The following is a 19,626-nucleotide window of genomic DNA, read 5'->3' as shown; positions in this document are numbered from 1 at the left end:
CCTCTGGTCAGAGCCCTTGGAGATGTGCTCTGTGAAGGGCTCCACTGAGCTCTGCCATTTGGCTGAGGCCAAGCCCGTGGAAATCAGGAGATACACCCACTGGCACATCTCTAATCCTAAAGGATGAATTAGAGATCCTTGCTCTGATTATTGCATGCTATAAACACAGAGTGAACAGGTGACACTAAACACATGTTCAGAAATAACTCTTTTTTTTTTTAACAGCGGGACTTTATTGCATATGAAAGGACAATTAAAACATTTGTTGCAATCAATAACCACAAAATAACTTCCTTCTGTATATATAGCATCAAAAATACATCCCTTTACTATCAAAAATATTTCCCTCTCCTAAAAGTTAGTCACTATTCATTAAAGAGATTTCTCTTCCCTTATAAAAAATGAGTTTAGGTCTATGTACATCAGTATCACATGCACATACACTGGCACATGTGCCAGTGGTGGAACTGTTCAAAAAGTTCCCTACCCTTAAATTCTTCTCCTCTTTCTTCGCTAGGCATAGAGCACTCCTTTTGTGTCTACTTTCCCTCTTCCTTGCTCTTGATTCCATTCTATGTCCAACACTGACATATTATATGTCTTTTGTTTTTAAAATCTCTGCTGTTTTAGAATATTTAATCCTTAACTAGAGGTATGTCAGTAATTCAGTGCAGCCTTTAAGGTTCTTCATATGGGTAAATGCAACCCCTCAGTGGCTGCTATCCCTGCAGGAGACCCCTATTGATACATTTCTCCTTCTGGGACCCTTTTAGACGAAGACAGAGGCGTCCTGGTCGCTGGTGTTCTGGGTTATGTTGCTGTTCACCACACTTTCTGCATAACTAACTGAATGAGAGACCTGGTAGTGACTGCAGGGCCCACAGAAACACAGGAATGGACAGTACTTCATGCAGACATGATAAAAGTATTTCCTGAATTTTTCCCCAGCAAAGGCATAGATGAGAGGATTGAGACAACAGTGACTGAATGCAATGGTTTCAGTCAGGTGCATTGCATAGTCCAATGACTTAATTTGGTTGCAATTTGTGAATAAATCATAGTGATTTAAAGTATCCAGAAAAATCAGTACATTGTAGGGGGACCAAAAGAGAAAAAAAACCACCACCACAATCAATATCAGTTTTATGGCTCGTGCTTTTTTCTGATTTTTGCAGGATAGGAGGGTTTTGATGATCCCACAGTAGCAATAGAATATGATACAGACTGGGATGAAAAAGCCGATGGTGTTCAGCTCCATATTGCAGAGCACTGGCCAGATGTTCTCCAGCTTCTCTGGGAAGACAGCAGTGCAGTCATTTTCTATGAGCTGGGAGAACACAAAGTGTGGCACTGACACTAAAACCGCTATTGCCCACACTCCACAGGTTACAAGAAAGCCGTGTCTTACTGTTCTGGACTTCAGAGAATAAGTTGCCCGGACAATGGCCAAGTACCTGTCAACACTGATAACAGTGATAAAGAACATTCCCCCAAAGAAACCAATGTAATACAGTGAGGAAACAGTTGTACATGCAATAGTCCCAAGGGTCCATCCACGGACCGTGTTGGACGCCCAGAACGGGAGGGAGATCACAAAGAGAAGGTCAGAGATAGCCAAGTTCAGGAGATAGATGTCAGTGATGCTTTTTTTATTGCCTTTCACAATGGCAAAAACCACCATTAGATTCCCTGTGAGGCCAAGGGCAAACACCACGATATAAAATAGTGGCAGAAATATGTTCCCAAACTCTTGGATGTCGGTTTTGTTGCAGGAGAAAGCATGTTCATCGTAAGTATATTCAGCTGTGGTTTCTGTGTATGCTTCTGTCATGCTGAATTTGCTGGCTAGAGGCAAAATGGAAAGAGTAAAGAAAATAACATTAGAGTGATCTTATATGTGCTGTGGTAAAATACTGAGGGACTGCATCAAGCATGCTTTGGGATTTTGTCACTATTTATTTTAGTGAGGGTTGTATTACTGTGGAGCAGATGATAATTATGTTATGACAAAAACCCAGACTCTGCTATTACATGTACTTCACTGAAAGTTAACTCTTTAGGATAAGAAAAAATAATTAATGAGAATTTCAAGCCCCTAATTACTGAAGTGCAGCAGGAGCAGCAGCAAGTTGAGATGTGGCTGAGATCTGTGCACGTGGTGCATGGCAGCACCACGAGCAAAGTAGGTGCTCTGCTAGTGTGTGGGCAGTTCTTAGCAGGAAACAACAGTTCACAAGTAGATGTTGAGCAGATTTGGTGCCTGTCAACACCCCAAGAGCCCCATCTCCCCCTCTCACCAACCCTGGGCTGGAAAGGTTCAAAGCACCCACTTTGGCCAGGCCTGAGATGATGCTTGCTGATAAGGGAGGAGCAAGTCTGCACTGAGACATTGCTAGCAGCAAGCCCATCTTTTATGAGGCTTTTCTAAAAAGCATCCTATGATCAAAAAAAGAGAAAATATATTGACCCTTTTCTTTAAGTAACAAAGCACCTCATGACTGCTCCTGCTCTGGCTGTGGGGCTGGAGCCAGGAATTCACCGTGGCTGAATCCTAAGAGACTATGAGGTGCAGGTGTGTGACTTCTGGGCTCATTGGCCTGCATACCCAAAAACCCAGAGCAGCTGTCATTTCATCTCCTCTCCTTTGGGATGTGGTGCTCAAGTCTCTGCAAAGATTTCTGTTTGCAAGGAATTAAAAATCCTATAGGAGTGCAGATGTTGCTGTATTTGGTCGGCTCCCTGGTTAGGAAAGAGCTTGGAAGTATCCATTACTTTGTCTCACTATAGGAGATGAAAGAAAGTGAGTGTGATATGTTGTGCACAAGCCCAGGGAGGTGATAACAGGCTAAACCACCCTGTTAAAGCTGAGACCAAAAGAAAGGGTCAGTGATAACCAAACTGCAACTAACAACTACCCCTTGGCCACATCTTCTTACAGGAATCCCCTGCTGCCTGTACAGAAGGCACTCAGGTCAGTGACCACAGGCTGTCTATGTTTACATCTCCTGTTAGTGGGAGATATAATCAGTACAGCCAACAAAGAGCAGTGCATCCTCATCCAATACAGGTCAGGCCAAATCTGCTTTAAGACAAGACAGACTGCTTTCCAGACTGCTGGCCACACTGGTGAAACTTTTTTTCCCAAGTATAAGGCAAGCATGGACACACTGCTCAGTAGTAGGTGCCGATGGTGCGTAGCTACTCTGACTCACTTATAGCTAAGTGATTGGAATCCACATTTCACCAACAGAAATAGTTTTTATACCTTCTGTTTCAAATAAGCCATGCAAGATTAAACACGAAATAAAGACGTCCTCAGGTGTGAGGCAGTTTTCTATGCCATGGTGGTAAGTACAACAATCTTCCCCATGAGCAGCTACTGTGACTATACTGACATTTTCCCCTAATGCCACATTGCCAGAGCATCATTTGTGGTGTTGGCTGTGAAGTTGTGGCCTCCTATTTTGTAGCAATATCTTAAACAGTGTATTTTTATGCTAGTTGGAAATGCAGGCTCTCAATTTTAAAATATTCTTTAATCTGAACGTTCAAACACTAATGATTAGCACCTGCACACTCTAGAAAACATCTTTGTGGTTTGCACAGGAAAAGTGGGCTAAAAAAGTCTGTCTCAGCACTGGTAGCTCTGGGGCATGGGCACAGTATGGGGAAAGCTGTTTGCAGCAGGCAGGCACACCCACGGGCAGAGCGGCTCTTGCAGTATCTATCCACTTGGACTGGGAGCTGAGTCCGCCTTCAGAGTCTGTCCAGCCCCTGCCTGTCAGCCCAGTTCAATTCTGCATCCTCTGACGCCAGCAGAGTTAAAGGGATGCAAAGATGGAAAAGCTTAAGTGCTGGGGCGGAAGCTGATAGCAATTGCAAACAAGATACTTATTTTCTACTGGTGAGATAAATAAAGAGTTGTCATCTCTCTACCTGCCCTGTTGAATAATACAGATATGAGCAGGAGACATCATGTATGTAATCTCAATAACACATCATGTTCTGCCATCCTATCCTGATTTCTTCCTTGCTTTCTGAGACTAAATGTAGGCAGCAAAAGCAGCAGGGTACACCAAGTGTCCTGTGCCGAGTATGTGTCACTCTGTCAGCCTCCCCAGCTCCTTGCCGCTGAGCTGTCACTGCACCCATCTGTGCACCCAGAGCCTACGCCTTTCTCTGCAGGCTCATGTGCTCCACAGCTGGTTCTCCACTCATGGAGCAGTAGCTGAGGGCTGCAGAAGTGACTGACTGGGGCAGGAGCACACAGCCTATGAGAAGACACTGGGTTTGGTAAGCATCAACAGGACATGTCTCAAGAGGAGTTTAGGGATAAGGTGTAAAGGTGAAACAGACAACTTTCCTCAGGGGAATAAATAGCAATACCCATGGAAATCATTACTTAATGCATTGAAAAGAAATTTTTGCCATGATGGTGGTCAAAGAGCAGGACAGGGCTCCAGATAGGTCATGGGATCTAATCTCTGGAAGTACTTGAGACTCAGCTGGCCCTGCTCTGTGCATGGGTTTGGACAAGAGACCTCCAGAAGTCCTGTCCTATCCTTGTGACTCTGGCAATGCCAGACAGAGATCACGCTGTTTCTGCAAACTGCACCAGCTTCTTCTCTGCCAAGTCAGCTCCTGTTTCAGACATGTCATTCCTGGTGTGACAACCAGAAGTCTCATCAGATGAAGAGGAAAAATCTGATCGAAGCTTGCTTATATCCCCTTAACGCTTTTGCTAATTATGCTGTCATCCAGAGAGGGCTGTTTGGTGGTGCTTGCCTTGACTGTCTGTGCTGAGACAGCACAGTGAAATCCCTGCTCTGGAGAGAGGGAATGCACATTGCTTTACTCTCCTCTCAAAGAACCTTGAGCTATGCTGGTTTTTAACATACTTGCTCCCTTAATTCACATTGAGAAAGACAGCTTGTCTGTCTGGAGAATTTCCATATGTGTCCATAGCAGTCACTGTGCTCTGATGGACACACATAAGGAAATGCAGCTCCCACCAGGGGTTAGCCCTCAGGTCTGGCAGAATTTTGCAAAGACTTCTGAATGGGCTTTGCCTGGAGAGAAACTTGGGCTTGGGAATGGCCACCTCCTTCACTGGAGAACATATACACAGACATGCATGAGGAACTCCTGTCCTTAGTGAAGTAAACAGAAACATTGCTTGTGCTGGGATATTTCCTGAAATACCTTTTCAGTCAAGTAATCTCTAGCTTACTGATGAGAATCATTTATTTCTACAGTAGCAAATTATTTCCTTTACCCTTGGATGGGTGCTTGTAGGGCCTGTGGTACCTACAACAATAGGAAGGGTAAGATTGTGTATTGTATGTCCAGGGGCAAGCAAGGACTGCACTTACCAAAATGACAAAAATTGGTGTTTGAATCTGCTGGCAGTCTGTGGTTTATTCACTCTATATCTCCTGGATTTCATTTGTCAGCAGTCCCTCATATCCTCCACCACCACTCATGCTGCACAGGCAATGCCACCAGCACTATTTGAATATTTAGCTCTTCTGATACCACTTTGCTCAGTTTCAGCTGATGATTCTCAGTAGATGGACTGCACATTTCAAAGGACTCCCAAAACCCATCCCATGCCAGATAGAGATAATGTGTTGAAATTATATTGCCCCTTAAAGAGTGAAACTTAGATCTGACCATCCTCCATCCTTTCCTGTCACATATTCTCTGTCAGCCTCTCAAAGTTCACTGCAGCACATGCTACAGGTTTCTCACCATCAGCTTCAACACGATTTTCCCTTTTATGCTTACAATAAATGTTCACCTAAAGGATAGAATGAACTGAAGAGTGCAGAGGACACAAGAGGACTGCTAGGCTTTGAGGTTTCTCCATCAGATATTTTCCCTTGCTGACTACAGGAAATAGTAGATTCACTTCTGCTTCTCATGGAACTGCTCAACCACTTTTCTCTCCGGATTTCCCCATCGATTTTACACCCTGATCTTCACAAACACTTCTGCTCCTAATCATGTTTACAGCTACCTCAAACACCATAGTCTGCAAGACCAGGACCCCTGTTTCTCAACCCAACCACCATGTGCACCCCATGAAATACAGAGGGAAGTGAAATTGTGAGAGGTCTGCGAACTCTTCAACGGAACAGAAGTTGCATTTCAATCTTCAAACTACACTGGCATCAGGCTAGGTGACATATGAGCAAATCCTGTTTATATATCTAGATATCAGATATACCAGATTCTTTCCATGTGTCATGCCTGGCACTTCAGCCGAGTGCCATGTTAGAGGCTGTACTGCCAAAAAGAGAGAGATCTACAAGCAGTTTGCCTCCCTGCGATGCCGCTCCTACCACCAAATTAAAAGAAGTGAAAACAATGACCAAATCCAGACCTCTGTTAGAGGGTCACGCTTCAGATTTGCACAATATGCTAATAAAAGTATTTCAGCCTCAGAAAGATTTTCACACCTTAGTCAGCATTTCTAAGTGATGCTTACACACTTTTCTCATGCTAGAAAAACATGTTTTCAATGCACACTGAATAGCCTGATGAATCAGCAGGCCCTGAGAAGCTGTAGGCTTTGTGAGAACGCCCATGAAACCCTACAGGTGTGTGTATATCTCTTTTTCACCCTTAGATCTGAGCTGCCACCACCCTACCCAAAGATAAATGCTTTTGCTTTTTTTGAATTTGCAATTACACCCACCTGCTTCTTACCAGCTGGTGATTCTCAGCAGGAGCACAGGGATGACCTCAGGCACCTCCAAATTTAATGTTGAAGCTATGGTGGCACTTCTAACACACAAAAGAAAGAGATTAAAGTAAATAACCAGAACTGGGTGAGAACTAGGAGGAGATAGCACTCTGGGTAAAACTTAACCAGCCTGGCCAAGCAGCTGCCAGAGACACCTCTACCTGTGGTTTAGATGACACACCACCCAAAACTTAGGCTTAGGGTTAATACATTAACCAGAGATGGGGACTGGTTGCTAGTCCTATTCCCTGCTAGTTCCTGTAATTCACTTACTTTATTTTTCAGAGCAGGATGGTTCCATGCATAGGCAATGGCCTCTGGAGCTGGTTGGGATCATGTTAGACAGCCAGGGTCAAAGGCAAGCCCATCCCACCAAATGCAGTTACTTTAAATCTTAAATTTCAGTCTTTCATTCAGTCCTGAAGTGGGGAGATGTTCTCCCTCTTCCACCTCTACATGCAGACCTTTGAAAGTGGGAAGCAAGGTGAAAGGGCTGAGCTAACCTAACCTTTAACTCAGGCAAAATGAATTTAAACTGTTAAGGGGCAGAGTGCAGCTAAGGCAAATCTGTGTGGCTTTATAGAAGAGGATTTTTAGTTTGGGCATCTGATGGGATTGCAAGGTTGAAAAAGGGACTTGTGTGGGTGAGTTGGAGCTCTGATTTGCACTACATGCTTATTTGGTTATCACGTCTCCAGCCCAAAGAAAGACCAACAAAGCATTGCAATGGGATTTGGAACAGTCAGATATCAGATCTCAAAAGGCAGACATTATGGAGGAAGACTTGCTGAACTCATAGTATTTCTTGTAAAAGGTCTGTGGAAATGACAAGTTGAAAGCCACAAACTGGTGTTTTCATCATTGTTCTGAAAGCACACTGGCAATGAGAGCTGGCAAGGGCACATGATAGAAGGGCTACAGGAGAGTGATTCAGACAATCTGATTAATCTGGGGATTCCTAGATGATTCACATTGGCCCTAATGGAGACAAATGTAACCCAAGTAACATGCTTGGCAGTTAAACAACATGGGCCATGTCTCAGCTGTGGGGGCATATCTGAAAGGAAACTTGACTGCAAGAAAAGCTGATGCAACCCTCAGGTGTTAAAAGAGCTTCCAGATGGGAAGGAACAAAAGAGGGATGACTTTATCATTATCATGTGTTAATAATCTTGCTCATTATTTGAGTGGGATTAGCTGTCCATAACAGTGATGCAGGGAAATTCAAACCAGAAACGTGCAAGACAGGAATAAGATTAATATTTTTAACAGTGAAAGGCTAATAACTGGAACAGACTAGATTACAGGAAGGAAAAGAACATTTTTGCATGTCTCAGAGTCTTCACTTCAAGAGAAGGTATCGGTCTGGGAAATGGATTTAGGCCAGACATAGTGGAGAAGCTCAGCAGGAGAGTGCTGGATTAAACCCTACAGCCCTTTATAAGCAGGGAGGCAGACCAGGATGGGGCACAATTCTCTGAACAACCATGACTCTCTTCTGGTAATAAATGACTGAAAAAGCTAAACTCTTTGAGCTCTGTCCCACACCAGCTAGCTCAAATCTTAAATGGGATGTGAGCTCTGGAAGGAAGCAGGATCCTGTGAAAACCATGGAGCAGCTGTGGTGTTGGGTTAGCAGTGATGCTGTCATAATGGCTGTGGAAAGAAAGCAGCACAGTTTGGAGATATTGCTATTAAATAGCCACCCTGTTGAAACCTGTGTATTTTCCTAACTAACCAGTTCTTTTTTTTTATTCCTCCCAAGCTTCTGAGTGAGTGTGGAGCAATGCTACATGCTCGCTGTCCCTCCAGTTCTTCCTTGATGAGTTTAAGGTGAGGGAATTCCTTTCTTTGGTGTTTCTTCTTTCTTCTGTCATTTACTCTCAGATCAACTAAACGATTACTGTGTCCCATCAGAATTCTGCAAACCTAATAATTGCTTTTCAATTTGGGTGATTTAATTTATGGAGACTTTCCCCAGTAATTTGAGGATAAGTTTTTTAAAAGCAAGTAGTTCTCTGGGATGCTTTGTTATTGAATTTTCCAATTTAAGGTGAAGTTGAAGGGGCAGAAACATGATGCTGAGGCTTTCAAAGAATTAGGCCACCTTAAGTGTCATAACTAAATGACTCAGAAATAGGAGGTGATAAAACTACTGCTGATAAGAATGACTGAATATTGCAGAGGTCTTGCATCCCCTTACAAATGGTATTTATGTCAAAAGCTATTTTAAAAATGCCAGTTTCCTGATCCCGTTCTGCAGTTTTTACACCAATATCACAAACTAAATTAGAAGTAGACACCACTACCTGAAAATGAGAAGCATATAAATCTACAAACTTAAACCAATGGTTTTTGGTGGAAAAATACATTTGGAAAGATCAGATTTTGATCATGGAAGGCAGGAGGAGATAATGCACAGTCCGAAATCCCTAGGGTCCCTCTCACCTTTGCCTAGGGCATAGTTTTGGAAAGTGCTTTCTCAATGATGGTCCTTGCATGCCTGGAGGTAACAGCAAGTAATCAGAGCACAAGATTTATATTAGCCCATCACATCAAAATTAGGTGTACTCATGATTTATAAAGAAAAACTAAAAACATGGACTTTCTCCAGGATGTCTCTGCCAATGTCAAGGGCTACATCATCTGTCCTTCAGAGCAACAACAGGGTATTATTTTGAACAAGATCTTGCCCTTGCTCCTTCAGTGCACTCAGGGTGTTTGTGCTGCCTACCACATCAAAGCAGGCACAGGGGACTGAACCCAGACATCCTGGGCACATCCTGCCCCCAGCAACATCCCCCCACTTGCTGGATTTTGCTCCACCAGGCAGACTTGCTGTGAGCCAGTTGGAAGGGACAGCTTCACCAGAGCAGCGTGTGGTTTGCAGGGGCCAAGTTAAGTTCTGCCAAACTCCTGGCAGCTCACCTCTGTGGTCGCTGGTGTATTTATAGAAAGAGTTGAAGCTTTCAGTGGTTTCAACTCAGCACTGGGGAGACAAAGACCCTCTGAGGCTGACAGGCTGACAGGGTGGATATTCAGGAGTTTTGGTGCCTGCACACTTAATGGAGCAGGAATAGGTTCCTGTTTCAGGGTGTGACCAAGTCTTTTGAGCATGTGAAGCTATTTCAGAAATGACTCCATGCATTTAGGAAAGACTTGACAGAATGATTCAGACTCCCTCATCTCCCCTGCATGTTAAAATTGAGGTTCAAAAATCACTGAAATGGTTCTGAAATTTGCATCCATGTCTCTCAGGGTGGTCTTGATCCTATGACCAGAAGCAAGGGACCTCTGCAGAGCTTCTGCAGACTGAGAAGGTTTCCCAGCAGTGTCCTGCTCCCAGGCATCAGCCAGGGGATAGGAAATTAGGTAAATGGTGAGTATTGTTGTAGGGCAACATTTATTTTGGTCCTCACAGAGGCTGGGGAGCACTTTAACTCAGCTACTGGGGAAGCAGTGGCAGAGCTGAGAGTGCAGGTGCCCTCCCAAGAGCTGTGCCCGGGGAATTTGATGTTTGGGGCTGTCATCTGACTGCCAGGATCAGGATTTTCCTGGAAAATTTATTTCACAGTTATTTCATCTAGCCTGTAAGTTCTCCTAATTGCCTTTCTGCTTGCACAGTTGCTCAGGCACTCTATTTTTTCAAATGTATAGCTGACCATTTTGCCAGTGTTTTCTCTTACCTGCTCTTCCTCAGTATTTCTTTTTCCCAGTCTTTCTCTTCTGAAGCAGCATTGAAATTTCTTTTGTATTTTCTGTTGAAGGGACAGCAAAAACAGGTGATTATTTGTAGCTATGAGCACTGTTTGTACTTGTTTATGGTTACTGTTGGCTCCGTCCTCTCACTGCCTTATTGTGGCATCTTTTTGCTTCCTGCCCCCACCCCCCTTTTTGTGATTAATAATTTCAAATTGCCCCAGCATCCCTGAGAAATTAGAGAAGGGTCTCCAGCAGTGGGAGATCTTTTAAATCATCTTCTCCATCATGTCAGAGAGCAGAGCACATTAAACCTTCTTGATTATGTATGGATGAGATTTACTTTCTGGAGTTGCCAGCTTCTTCCTGGGAATATCAAGTTTAGAAGTTTTTTATGGGATTTAGTCTCAATTTATTATGTGTTGTCTTTTGTCAAATTTTACCTTTTTCTTCTCCCTTTTGGACTTCTGCACTGCCCAAAAGTTTTTGATTCATCGCAGTTGCCATCTTTTATTCTCTCATCCAGTTCCCTGCCTCTGTCTGCACTGCCTGCACATAGGGCTTGCCCCAACAGACCAGATTTTGGAAACCACTGCTGTGGATCTGTGTTTATATCACACAAGTACTCAGTGGGTTGCCACCACTGTGGCATTACCCAAATGTCTCACCCAACCGGCAGACATCTTCATGTAACATCTTTCCTGTGGAAAGCTGAGTCACAGCAAGATCAAGTATATTATACAGAAAGGTAAGGGTTTTCAAATGTCTTTAATTTCCATTGCTCTCTTGCTGGTCTGTCTGTATCAGACACTTTCTATTGACTCTACCAGATTTTCTGCTTTGGGCTATCTTTCAGTGCCAATGAAGTTTTGGATGTTGGTTCACTGACTAAAACTAGAAGCAAGCAATGCTGGTGAGTTGTGAAATCTCTGCAGACATCAAAGAAAAAACTTCTAGTGAAGTAGAAGAGCTGGATCTCCTTGGTCTGTCCTTCTAGGTTAATGTTACACACTAGTCATATATCAGCACTTACTAACCTTGAGGATTTCTATCCAGGGTGAATATTCCTCTTACTTCAAGATGCTACAAATAATTAGGGACCCACTAAAATTTATTTGCCCTGGTTCACTTCACTAATAGAAGTGCTTCCCTTTTTACTTTCACAGTTTGTAAGCAGTACCCACATCATCTTTACCCAAATTAAATATCGTTTAGGTTCCAAGCACTAAGCAGTGAAGAATTTCCTTAAGTTCATGAGACACCATTTTGTCTCATTTTGCTCTGCCAATTTATAGGGAAAATATAATTGTCTCTTACCTTAAATCACAGCTGCATTGAAACACAATGATTTCTTCAAGCTGATCCTGTTTGGATTGAAATGTATGTTTCCTCTTCTCTAATGCCCATGCCTACATTAACGTGTTTGCTTCCTGGGCTGAGCTTTGGGGCTGAGCTGAGAAAGCACTGATGTGCTCTGCCTGGGTCCTGCTGGCTTCTTGTGAAATTGTCAAGTAGGATGCAGCCACTCAAAGGGACAGAAGCACTTACAGGGGACAGGATTTGCACAGAGGCAGAAATGCCTGAGGTGCCAGCATGTGACAGCATGTGAAAGCTATCGTCAAAGGGACAGAAGCACTTACAGGGGACAGGATTTGCACAGAGGCAGGAATGCCTGAGGTGCCACGACAGCATGTGAAAGCTATCACTCCCTTAGTTTCCCTATTCTGTGCAGAATGAGACATTTTTCACTCAGACACGGTGTGTAGAAATACAAGTTTGGTACTTGAGCTGTGGGGATTCAGGATGCAGCACAGAGGAATACAGATATGGGAGGGTAGAAGATGGGGCACAGGCTGGCACTGGGGAGCCCCACAGCTCTACACAACTCACTGATGGTCAGATAAAAAATGTGGATCTGGGGATGGCAAAACCAGGTTTAGTGGTAACAGAGAGAACAAAATTAGCATCTAACATACATAAGGGGCATTGCCTATTGTTGGTTGTGTATAGACCAGTGAAGAGAGAGGGTATAGAAGCATGTTGGAAACCATAGAAAAATGATCCAAAACAGATCCTGGAAAAAGACAGAAGGAAAATCAGGGTGAACATTGCACTCATCCCAGGGAAGGACAGACAGCTCTCTCTGACACCTCACTTCGCTACAATCACCAGCCTTAGGACCCAAAGTGACAGGGATAAGAGTGAGATAACACCAAAAAAAATTGATAGAAACTGTGTGTGCAAAAAATTGAAGCTGCAATAATGTTCCTGTTCTTCTGCAACCAGCAAATTTAAACTGATAACAAATGGAGCCTTGAGAATGCCATTGCACTCACAATAAATTCTTGGTTCTACCTATGACACATTGTGCCCCTTCTTAGCCTGTAAACAAGATTATAAGCATAATGTGTCTCTGCAGCCCAGTGGAGTCATAGGGTTTAAAATACTGGGATGTTCATAAATCAAGGACCCCTCTTGGTCCCTGACCTGAGCATCCTGCTCAGGGTTGCACTATGAGTGCAGCACAACTGGGATGCTGCAAAGCACATTGCCAGGCACCACTGGGGCACAAAAAGCAGTTCCTCTGGGGTGGAACAGGGCAGGAGGCTGTGCAGTGGGGTGTGTTATGAGAAAGAGACATTGCATCCAGCTGGCTGCTCTACCAATACCAAGGCCCTCCAGGACACAAGGAGTGCAGTCCTGGAAGCACCCCCAGGTACTGCCCCTGCCTCAAAACTCAAGAGAGACTAAAATGCCATCTGCCCAAAGACAGAGTTGTGCTGTCTTCAGGCAGGCTGACCTTGGTGGGATTTTAGGGGTGGAGAGTATCTTCCAGGTTGCCTGAGCTGTTGCTGGTGGATTGATTAGCAAGTTGCCAGGTAAACATCTTCATGTAAGTTCAGTTCTGGTATTTCTGCCACATTTGTGGTTTTTTACTGTGTTATGCTTTATCTAGCAAATATTACACCCTCAACTACAACTAACACCCTCAAGCTACAAAGCAATGTAATTAAGGTCAAATGTAATTAAGGTCAAACCACAGGCCTCCAACATCAACCAAAGTGATATCAGCCAGATGGGCCAGGACAAAAACCTGTGGAAATAATCAGGGAACTGACTCCTGGATAGGTATTAGCTAAGGACAGCAAAGATACACTTCTGGAAATAAAGTTTAAAGGGTAGGGTATTATAAAGTGCCAGAGCAGTGGATTTTCAAAACTCACCTTTTTCTCTGACAAGTGTCAGCAGACCTCTTCAAAAACAGATGTAAAGCACTCTGCACTGTTTTCAGGACAACATCAAAAGGCTGGTTTCTCCCCACACCCTGAAAGTAGGATCTATGACTTCTCAAATTATGAACTTTTAACTTTCAGAAAGATAATTTCTGGTAGATGGTACTAAGGAAATGTTCTCATTGTGCGATGACCATGAGATTCAGAAAGTTGAATTAAGGTTTCCTCAATGCCAGTGATAGCCTGATACTATCAGAGCAGCACTGCCCTGTCTGTAGAGGTGCTGTTGTCTAGAGGACACCCAAATCTAAATTTGTCTCTCATGTCCTCATGGGGACGATTAAGAGCTGTGTCCCTCCATCCCCCACCTCCCTCAGCCTTGTAAAGAAGGCACAGATAGATCAGTAGGAGCTTTCCCACTGGGTACTGCACATGCCAAGCTGGTTTGCTGCTGCCTTATAAAATGTGGGCAGAACCCATACAGACCCGGCCACCCTCACCTTGGTGGGCACCCACTCCTGGGTCACCAGCACTCAGCACAGTACCTCTGGTGTAGCTCTTTGCAGGCAAAACCCTCGAGAAGGGGGGGTCAGGACTTCCCATAAGTAACAGCAGGAGAGGCTGTCCCCAGGCATTGCTTACCTCCCCTAGCAACAGGGCTTTTCTGAAGGTGGTCATCACTCTTCCTCCTGTGCTGCCCAGAATTTAACTGGAACCAACGGAGCAGACTATAACCCTCAGAAAGAAATTAAGTTTGCCAAGTTTTACCCACACAAGTTTTATCTGGCAACTTCAATTAAAAAGAAACCAAGTCAAGCTGACTCATAGAGATCCTCAGCAGGTGTCCCTGGGAGACACAAAGGCTTTCTACTGTATTCTGCTATGACTGATAAACCTAGATAAGAGGGCTACTCATTATTATGGTGTGCACTTGTAGTGCAACATAGACAGATGTGAAACCAATACCACCTGAAAGACAACTGCCACATCAACCATATATCTGCTCTCCATCTTCAGCCTCTGTTCACACTCATATTGAGGACAGCTCAGGAATAAAAAATTCTGAGGACGCTGCTGAAAAGACTTTCATTCATACATACAAAATGGATGAAAACATCTTTTGTTTCTCCAAGCTAAAACAAAAAAGACATTGCATCCCTTGTAACCAGAGAGACTTTTCCTTGGAAGGGCTTGGTACAGTGTGCTGCTTTCCCAACTGGGAGGCACACGATTTTACAGGAAGAAATCAAGAGTAGAGGATGTATGTGCAAGGACACTGTGGGTAAAGAGGGGCAAACACCCTGTTCTTTTAAAACCATCTTCCTCTGAGTGGCCTTCCAAATTTGAAAATTAATTTCTCTCAATATCTGGGAAGACCAGAGGTTCTTCAACACCACTGGCATCTCCCACTGCTCTGTAGAAAGGCTGCCAGGACAGCTTGGGGAGGCAGGGTTCTGCAACTGGCAAGTTTAAGCTTTTTGGACTAAAGCACTCGGTATAGAAATGTCTAGTCTGAAGGATCAAAATGCTGCTCTCCCCAGCACGTTCTGCTTTTGCTGCCATGGAGGAAAGCCTGATTTGGTGGTGATTTTCTATGAAAAGAGGCTCTCCTGGATCTCAAGAGTTTCACTGGAGTCCCCTCTGCAGGGCCAATGGGGAACAGTAGTGGCCCGGGGTACCTGCACCATCCTCCCAGGATGGAGCCCCTGAATCCCACAGGAGCTCTGGGATGCAGAGCTGCCCTGCTCGGCACAGCAGCGTGACACACACCATAGCCATGACTGCACTGACCCCTGCTGGACATTTTTCTCTTACTCTCTCCAAAATTCTCATCTTTTCTGCCAGCTGGGTAGAGGCGCTTCTGAAGGTGCACCCCTGCCACATCGGCCTCCTTTCCCTCCCATGTTGTTCTGCAGCAGAGCCCACCCGGCAGCTTTTGGTGCAGATGGGAGCACCAGCTGCTCACACACAGACACACCCAAAAATCACAGAAATAATTTCTGTGCCTCACTTTTGAGAGAAAACCCAGCAGAGAGCCTCATCCCTTCATGTCACTGTTCTGCAGAGATACAAGAAGACAACTGAGCTCTGGTGTCTTTCCAGCCACCAGTGGGAGATGCATTTATTCTACATTAAAAACGTGGGGATGCAGAAATTACCCAGAGTGAGGAAGAGAGAAGTTATGTCTAGGGATTAAAATGTTTCATCCTGAGGGCTGCTGAAGGGAAGAGTGACAGAAAGATGAATGCTTGCACAGTTTCTACAAGCAGAAGGAGTGTGGCTCAAACAGATATCAAAAATTAAGAAAAACATTTGTTCCCACATTAGAAATGTCACAGAAGGGATAGAGGCCTTGAAACAGTTTAGTGCTTAGGCTCACTCATTCCTTGGTGACCCCATTGTGCTCCTGAGCTCCAGCTGTCACACAGATATGGTGCTGTCCTGCCCTGGAGAGGTGGCAGAGGCTCAGCCAGGTCTCCTGCAGGTGTCCTCCTCCCCTGGGATAGGAGATGTGCCTGTGAGTTGCTCGGACCCGCCTGTTTCAGGGTGTACCTGAGTTACACCGATCACTCAGTGCATCATGAGGCTGCCCTGCTCTGGAGGTCAGCTCCAACAATAACAAGACCCAAGAAAGATGGGAAGAAGCCTTTGGCTGGGCAATCACATCCCTTCCCTCCAAGGCTCATCCAGGCAGGAGGAATGGCTGCAGAGACACACTCCAGCAAGTTGCTGTTCAAGATGCTGAATAAAGAAATGCCTTTCCTCCCTCCTCCCCCTCCCCTCTCTCTCCCTTGTGCTGCTTATGAGAGCTGAAGCTGTTGGGTGCATTTGCACCAGCACCACCCCTCTCTCTGCAGGGCTGCAGCTGAGCACACTTCAGGGAAGGGTGGTGCTGGGGACACAGAGGTGTGCAGAGATGGTGGTGCAAGATGTGCATGCATGAGGCTGCCCTGCTCTGGAGGTCAGCTCCAACAATAACAAGACCCAAGAAAGATGGGAAGAAGCCTTTGGCTGGGCAATCACATCCCTTCCCTCCAAGGCTCATCCAGGCAGGAGGAATGGCTGCAGAGACACACTCCAGCAAGTTGCTGTTCAAGATGCTGAATAAAGAAATGCCTTTCCTCCCTCCTCCCCCTCCCCTCTCTTTCCCTTGTGCTGCTTATGAGAGCTGAAGCTGTTGGGTACATTTGCACCAGCACCACCCCTCTCTCTGCAGGGCTGCAACTGAGCACACTTCAGGGAAGGGTGGTTCTGGGGACACAGAGGTGTGCAGGGATGGTGGTGCAAGATATGCATGGTACAGAGACAGATGCAGACATAGGGAGAGTGGAAATGTTGCCTGCCTTGCAGTGAGCATGGACAAAGAGCCAAGTTGAATACCTGAGCATTAGGGAACAAGACCTGTTTCCTCTACTCTGTGTTGTATAGGAAAGGCAGCTGGTTTGCAAACATTTCTTGCTACACAGATCTCTTTACCTTGCTGCGTGCTGCAGTCAAGGTTGGTGCTGACTCAAAAACCAAGGGCAATCAATACTTTTGCAATGTCCTGGCACTCTGTGTTAGGCCAGGGCTCTGTCCTTCATTCTATCTGTCCATCCGCACATTCCGCATGCACATTCACACCTTCTCTGAACTCAGGCATGTGGAGGATCACAGAGACTGCACATCCTCCAAGGGTGCCAGGTGAAGAAAGGGATGAATGTCTTGGCAATGCAGGCCTGCATGCACATCACACATTCATTAATGTTAGTGGGAAATCTGCCTGGATATCGGAGCATGGGGAGGAAAAACCATTTGCTGAGGTGACACAGCTGACGCTGCTGTTTGCTTGGTGGTACTTTTCTCTTGCATAGAGCTCATCCAACGTGGTAAATCTGACCCAGCTGCTGACGCCAGCATTGCACTGGCTGCACTGGTTGCTGGAAAGCACAGCAGAGCTGCAGGAACACACGGAGGCCCGGAGAGCTATGTGGGGTCAGAATGAGGCCCCAGCAGATGCACACGTCAGCAGAGGCTGTAGGAACCCAAATCATTGCTATTCTGTATTCACAGTGGGGATTTCTGTGACCTGTTTCCGTACATTTTGGCATTTCAGCCAAGTCAGCAGAAACACAGATTTACCTAGAGCAGAAGCACACTGCTCACAAGTCGTGCGTCAAACCTGACACACTACAGTAGCAGCTCTGCTTTGCCCCACATTACTCGCTACCTTTAAGGGACATTAACATTTAAGGTATGTTAACCAAATATGAATATCAGCCCACACATTACAGTTAAACCTGATATATTTAGACTAAAGTTATAGTTACCTTTCAACTTTGCAAACTATTTTTATATCTGGACAGAATAGCTAAAGTCATGGGGTTTTTTCTTCTGTCATGAGGCACCTTTCTGGATCCTCTTCTAGCACAGTCAGTAATTTCCATGCTGCTTCATCATTGGTATACATATGTCTGTACATATGAAAAGTGTTTTCAATAGGCTGAAAATAAAACAGGATTCCCCTGGATACGATACAATTAACTTGGGGAGTCAGGCTTGGGGAGTTTCATGTATGCTAATGTAGAGACCCATCCCTGTGCAGGAGCATCCTTCAGCTAAGAGAAGAGTGGGACACAAACACCCTTCATCAATCTTTCTCTTTCCCCTTCTTAAAGTTTTGCCTGGTTCTGACCTCCAGGTGTAGCTGGATGTTACCACAGCAGAAAGAAGAGGAATTGTCCTGCTGGCTGGCAGGCCTCCTCCAGAAGGCACCAAGTCAATCCCACCCTCATCCCCAGACTTCATACACCAGCCTGAACAAGTGACCTGAAGGCCAGAGATTCTGCCAAGGATTTAATAAGTTTGTCTCCATGTTGCCTTGGGAAGGAGGGTTCAGCATAATGCCAGAGAAAGCCAGATATGTACTATTTTCTTATTCCCAGATACTTCCCAGATACTGTTTTGGGACAACAGGCTATGATTACCTGTGCTAAAGTGGCAGTCCTGCAGCTCAGAGCTGAGAAACAATCTGCTAGGTCCCACTTGACACTATTTTCTGAGGGATCTAGCAACATCATAAGCTGGCATGTCCTCATATATCCCACTTTTTGCTGCTGTAGTTGAACAGCATGGTCCTTAAACATGCCCATACAACTGCTGCACTTATTTGCTGTGTGGCAAGTGATGAGCACCCCTGATGCCACTGCAGTGCTCCAGCCCGTCAAGGCCTTTCCATCCAGACATTCAGAGAGCATCATGAGTGGCATCAGACAAAGTCTCCATCTTTCTAAGAGATCCTCTGTAGAAGGGACCCTCTGGTGCAAGTAACACCATCAAAATCAAAAGAAAATAAGTATGTACTTTAGGTTTAAGCTTGAGTGTGGGTAACAGTTACTCTAGTCTCTCTTTTAAGATGATGCACTGAAGCCAAAACAAGATTACATCTGACTGTTCCATGTGCCAACATCATTCTAAATCCTCTTTAACCTGCATTATCTCAGCAGAAAGAAAAAGCAAGATCAGGATATGAAGGTAAGCAGCGGATATGAGCAGGAGCCATACAACAGCTGTGGTGGAACAGCTGTGGTGGAATAGCTGTGGAGGGTACCTTTTATGCAAGTAAGTGAACAGGCACTGGGGCTGTGCAGGATGCTTTAGCTTCAGCTTCTTGTGATCTCTGCTCTTGAGAAAACCCTAAAATTTGGCATTTTCCTCAAGCTGTCCATCAGCTTGCACAGATACAGGAAGATGTCTTCTGCTCTCAATGCCCTCACACTGGCATTGCAAGGGCAGCTCCAGGGTTGTCCCTTCAGAAAGCAGAGGAGTTCTGTGACCTACAGGGATGCTTCTGGCCACCCAGAGCAACACAGGGTAGCTCTTGCCAGCCAAACACTCTCCGGATGTGGGTCTCACTCCCCACCCTTTGCACAGGAAGGCAGCATTACCAGCTTAGAAACGTTGGGC

At 45.0% G+C, this 19,626-nt stretch overlaps 1 protein-coding gene across 2 annotated transcripts; it reads right to left on the bottom strand.

The window, feature by feature from the left end:
• Positions 1-241: 241 nt before the first annotated feature.
• Positions 242-12,020, bottom strand: CX3CR1 (C-X3-C motif chemokine receptor 1). Of its 2 annotated transcripts, XM_039713537.1 has the most exons (4): positions 11,765-12,020; positions 10,435-10,506; positions 6,701-6,789; positions 242-1,845 (listed from the first exon to the last, which is right to left on the bottom strand). In XM_039713537.1, the coding sequence occupies exon 4, from the start codon at positions 1,829-1,831 to the stop codon at positions 770-772; it is 1,062 nt and encodes a 353-aa protein (XP_039569471.1). In that variant the 5' UTR covers positions 1,832-1,845; positions 6,701-6,789; positions 10,435-10,506; positions 11,765-12,020; the 3' UTR covers positions 242-769. The 2 variants fall into 2 exon arrangements, with proteins under 2 accessions (XP_039569471.1, XP_039569481.1); XM_039713547.1 differs by lacking the exon at positions 11,765-12,020 and having other exon boundaries at positions 10,435-10,571.
• Between the last annotated feature and the right edge of the window lie 7,606 nt (positions 12,021-19,626).

The sequence above is a fragment of the Passer montanus genome, unplaced genomic scaffold (genome assembly GCF_014805655.1).
Source record: "Passer montanus isolate IOZ18808 unplaced genomic scaffold, ASM1480565v1 scaffold10, whole genome shotgun sequence".
Classification (NCBI taxonomy): Eukaryota; Metazoa; Chordata; class Aves; order Passeriformes; family Passeridae; genus Passer; species Passer montanus.
This window is presented reverse-complemented; position numbering and strand designations above follow the sequence as displayed.

Coding starts and splice junctions, on each gene's coding strand:
- CX3CR1 (XM_039713537.1), bottom strand. CDS start 1,831: ATGACAGAAGCATACACAGAAACCACAGCTGAATATACTTACGATGAA.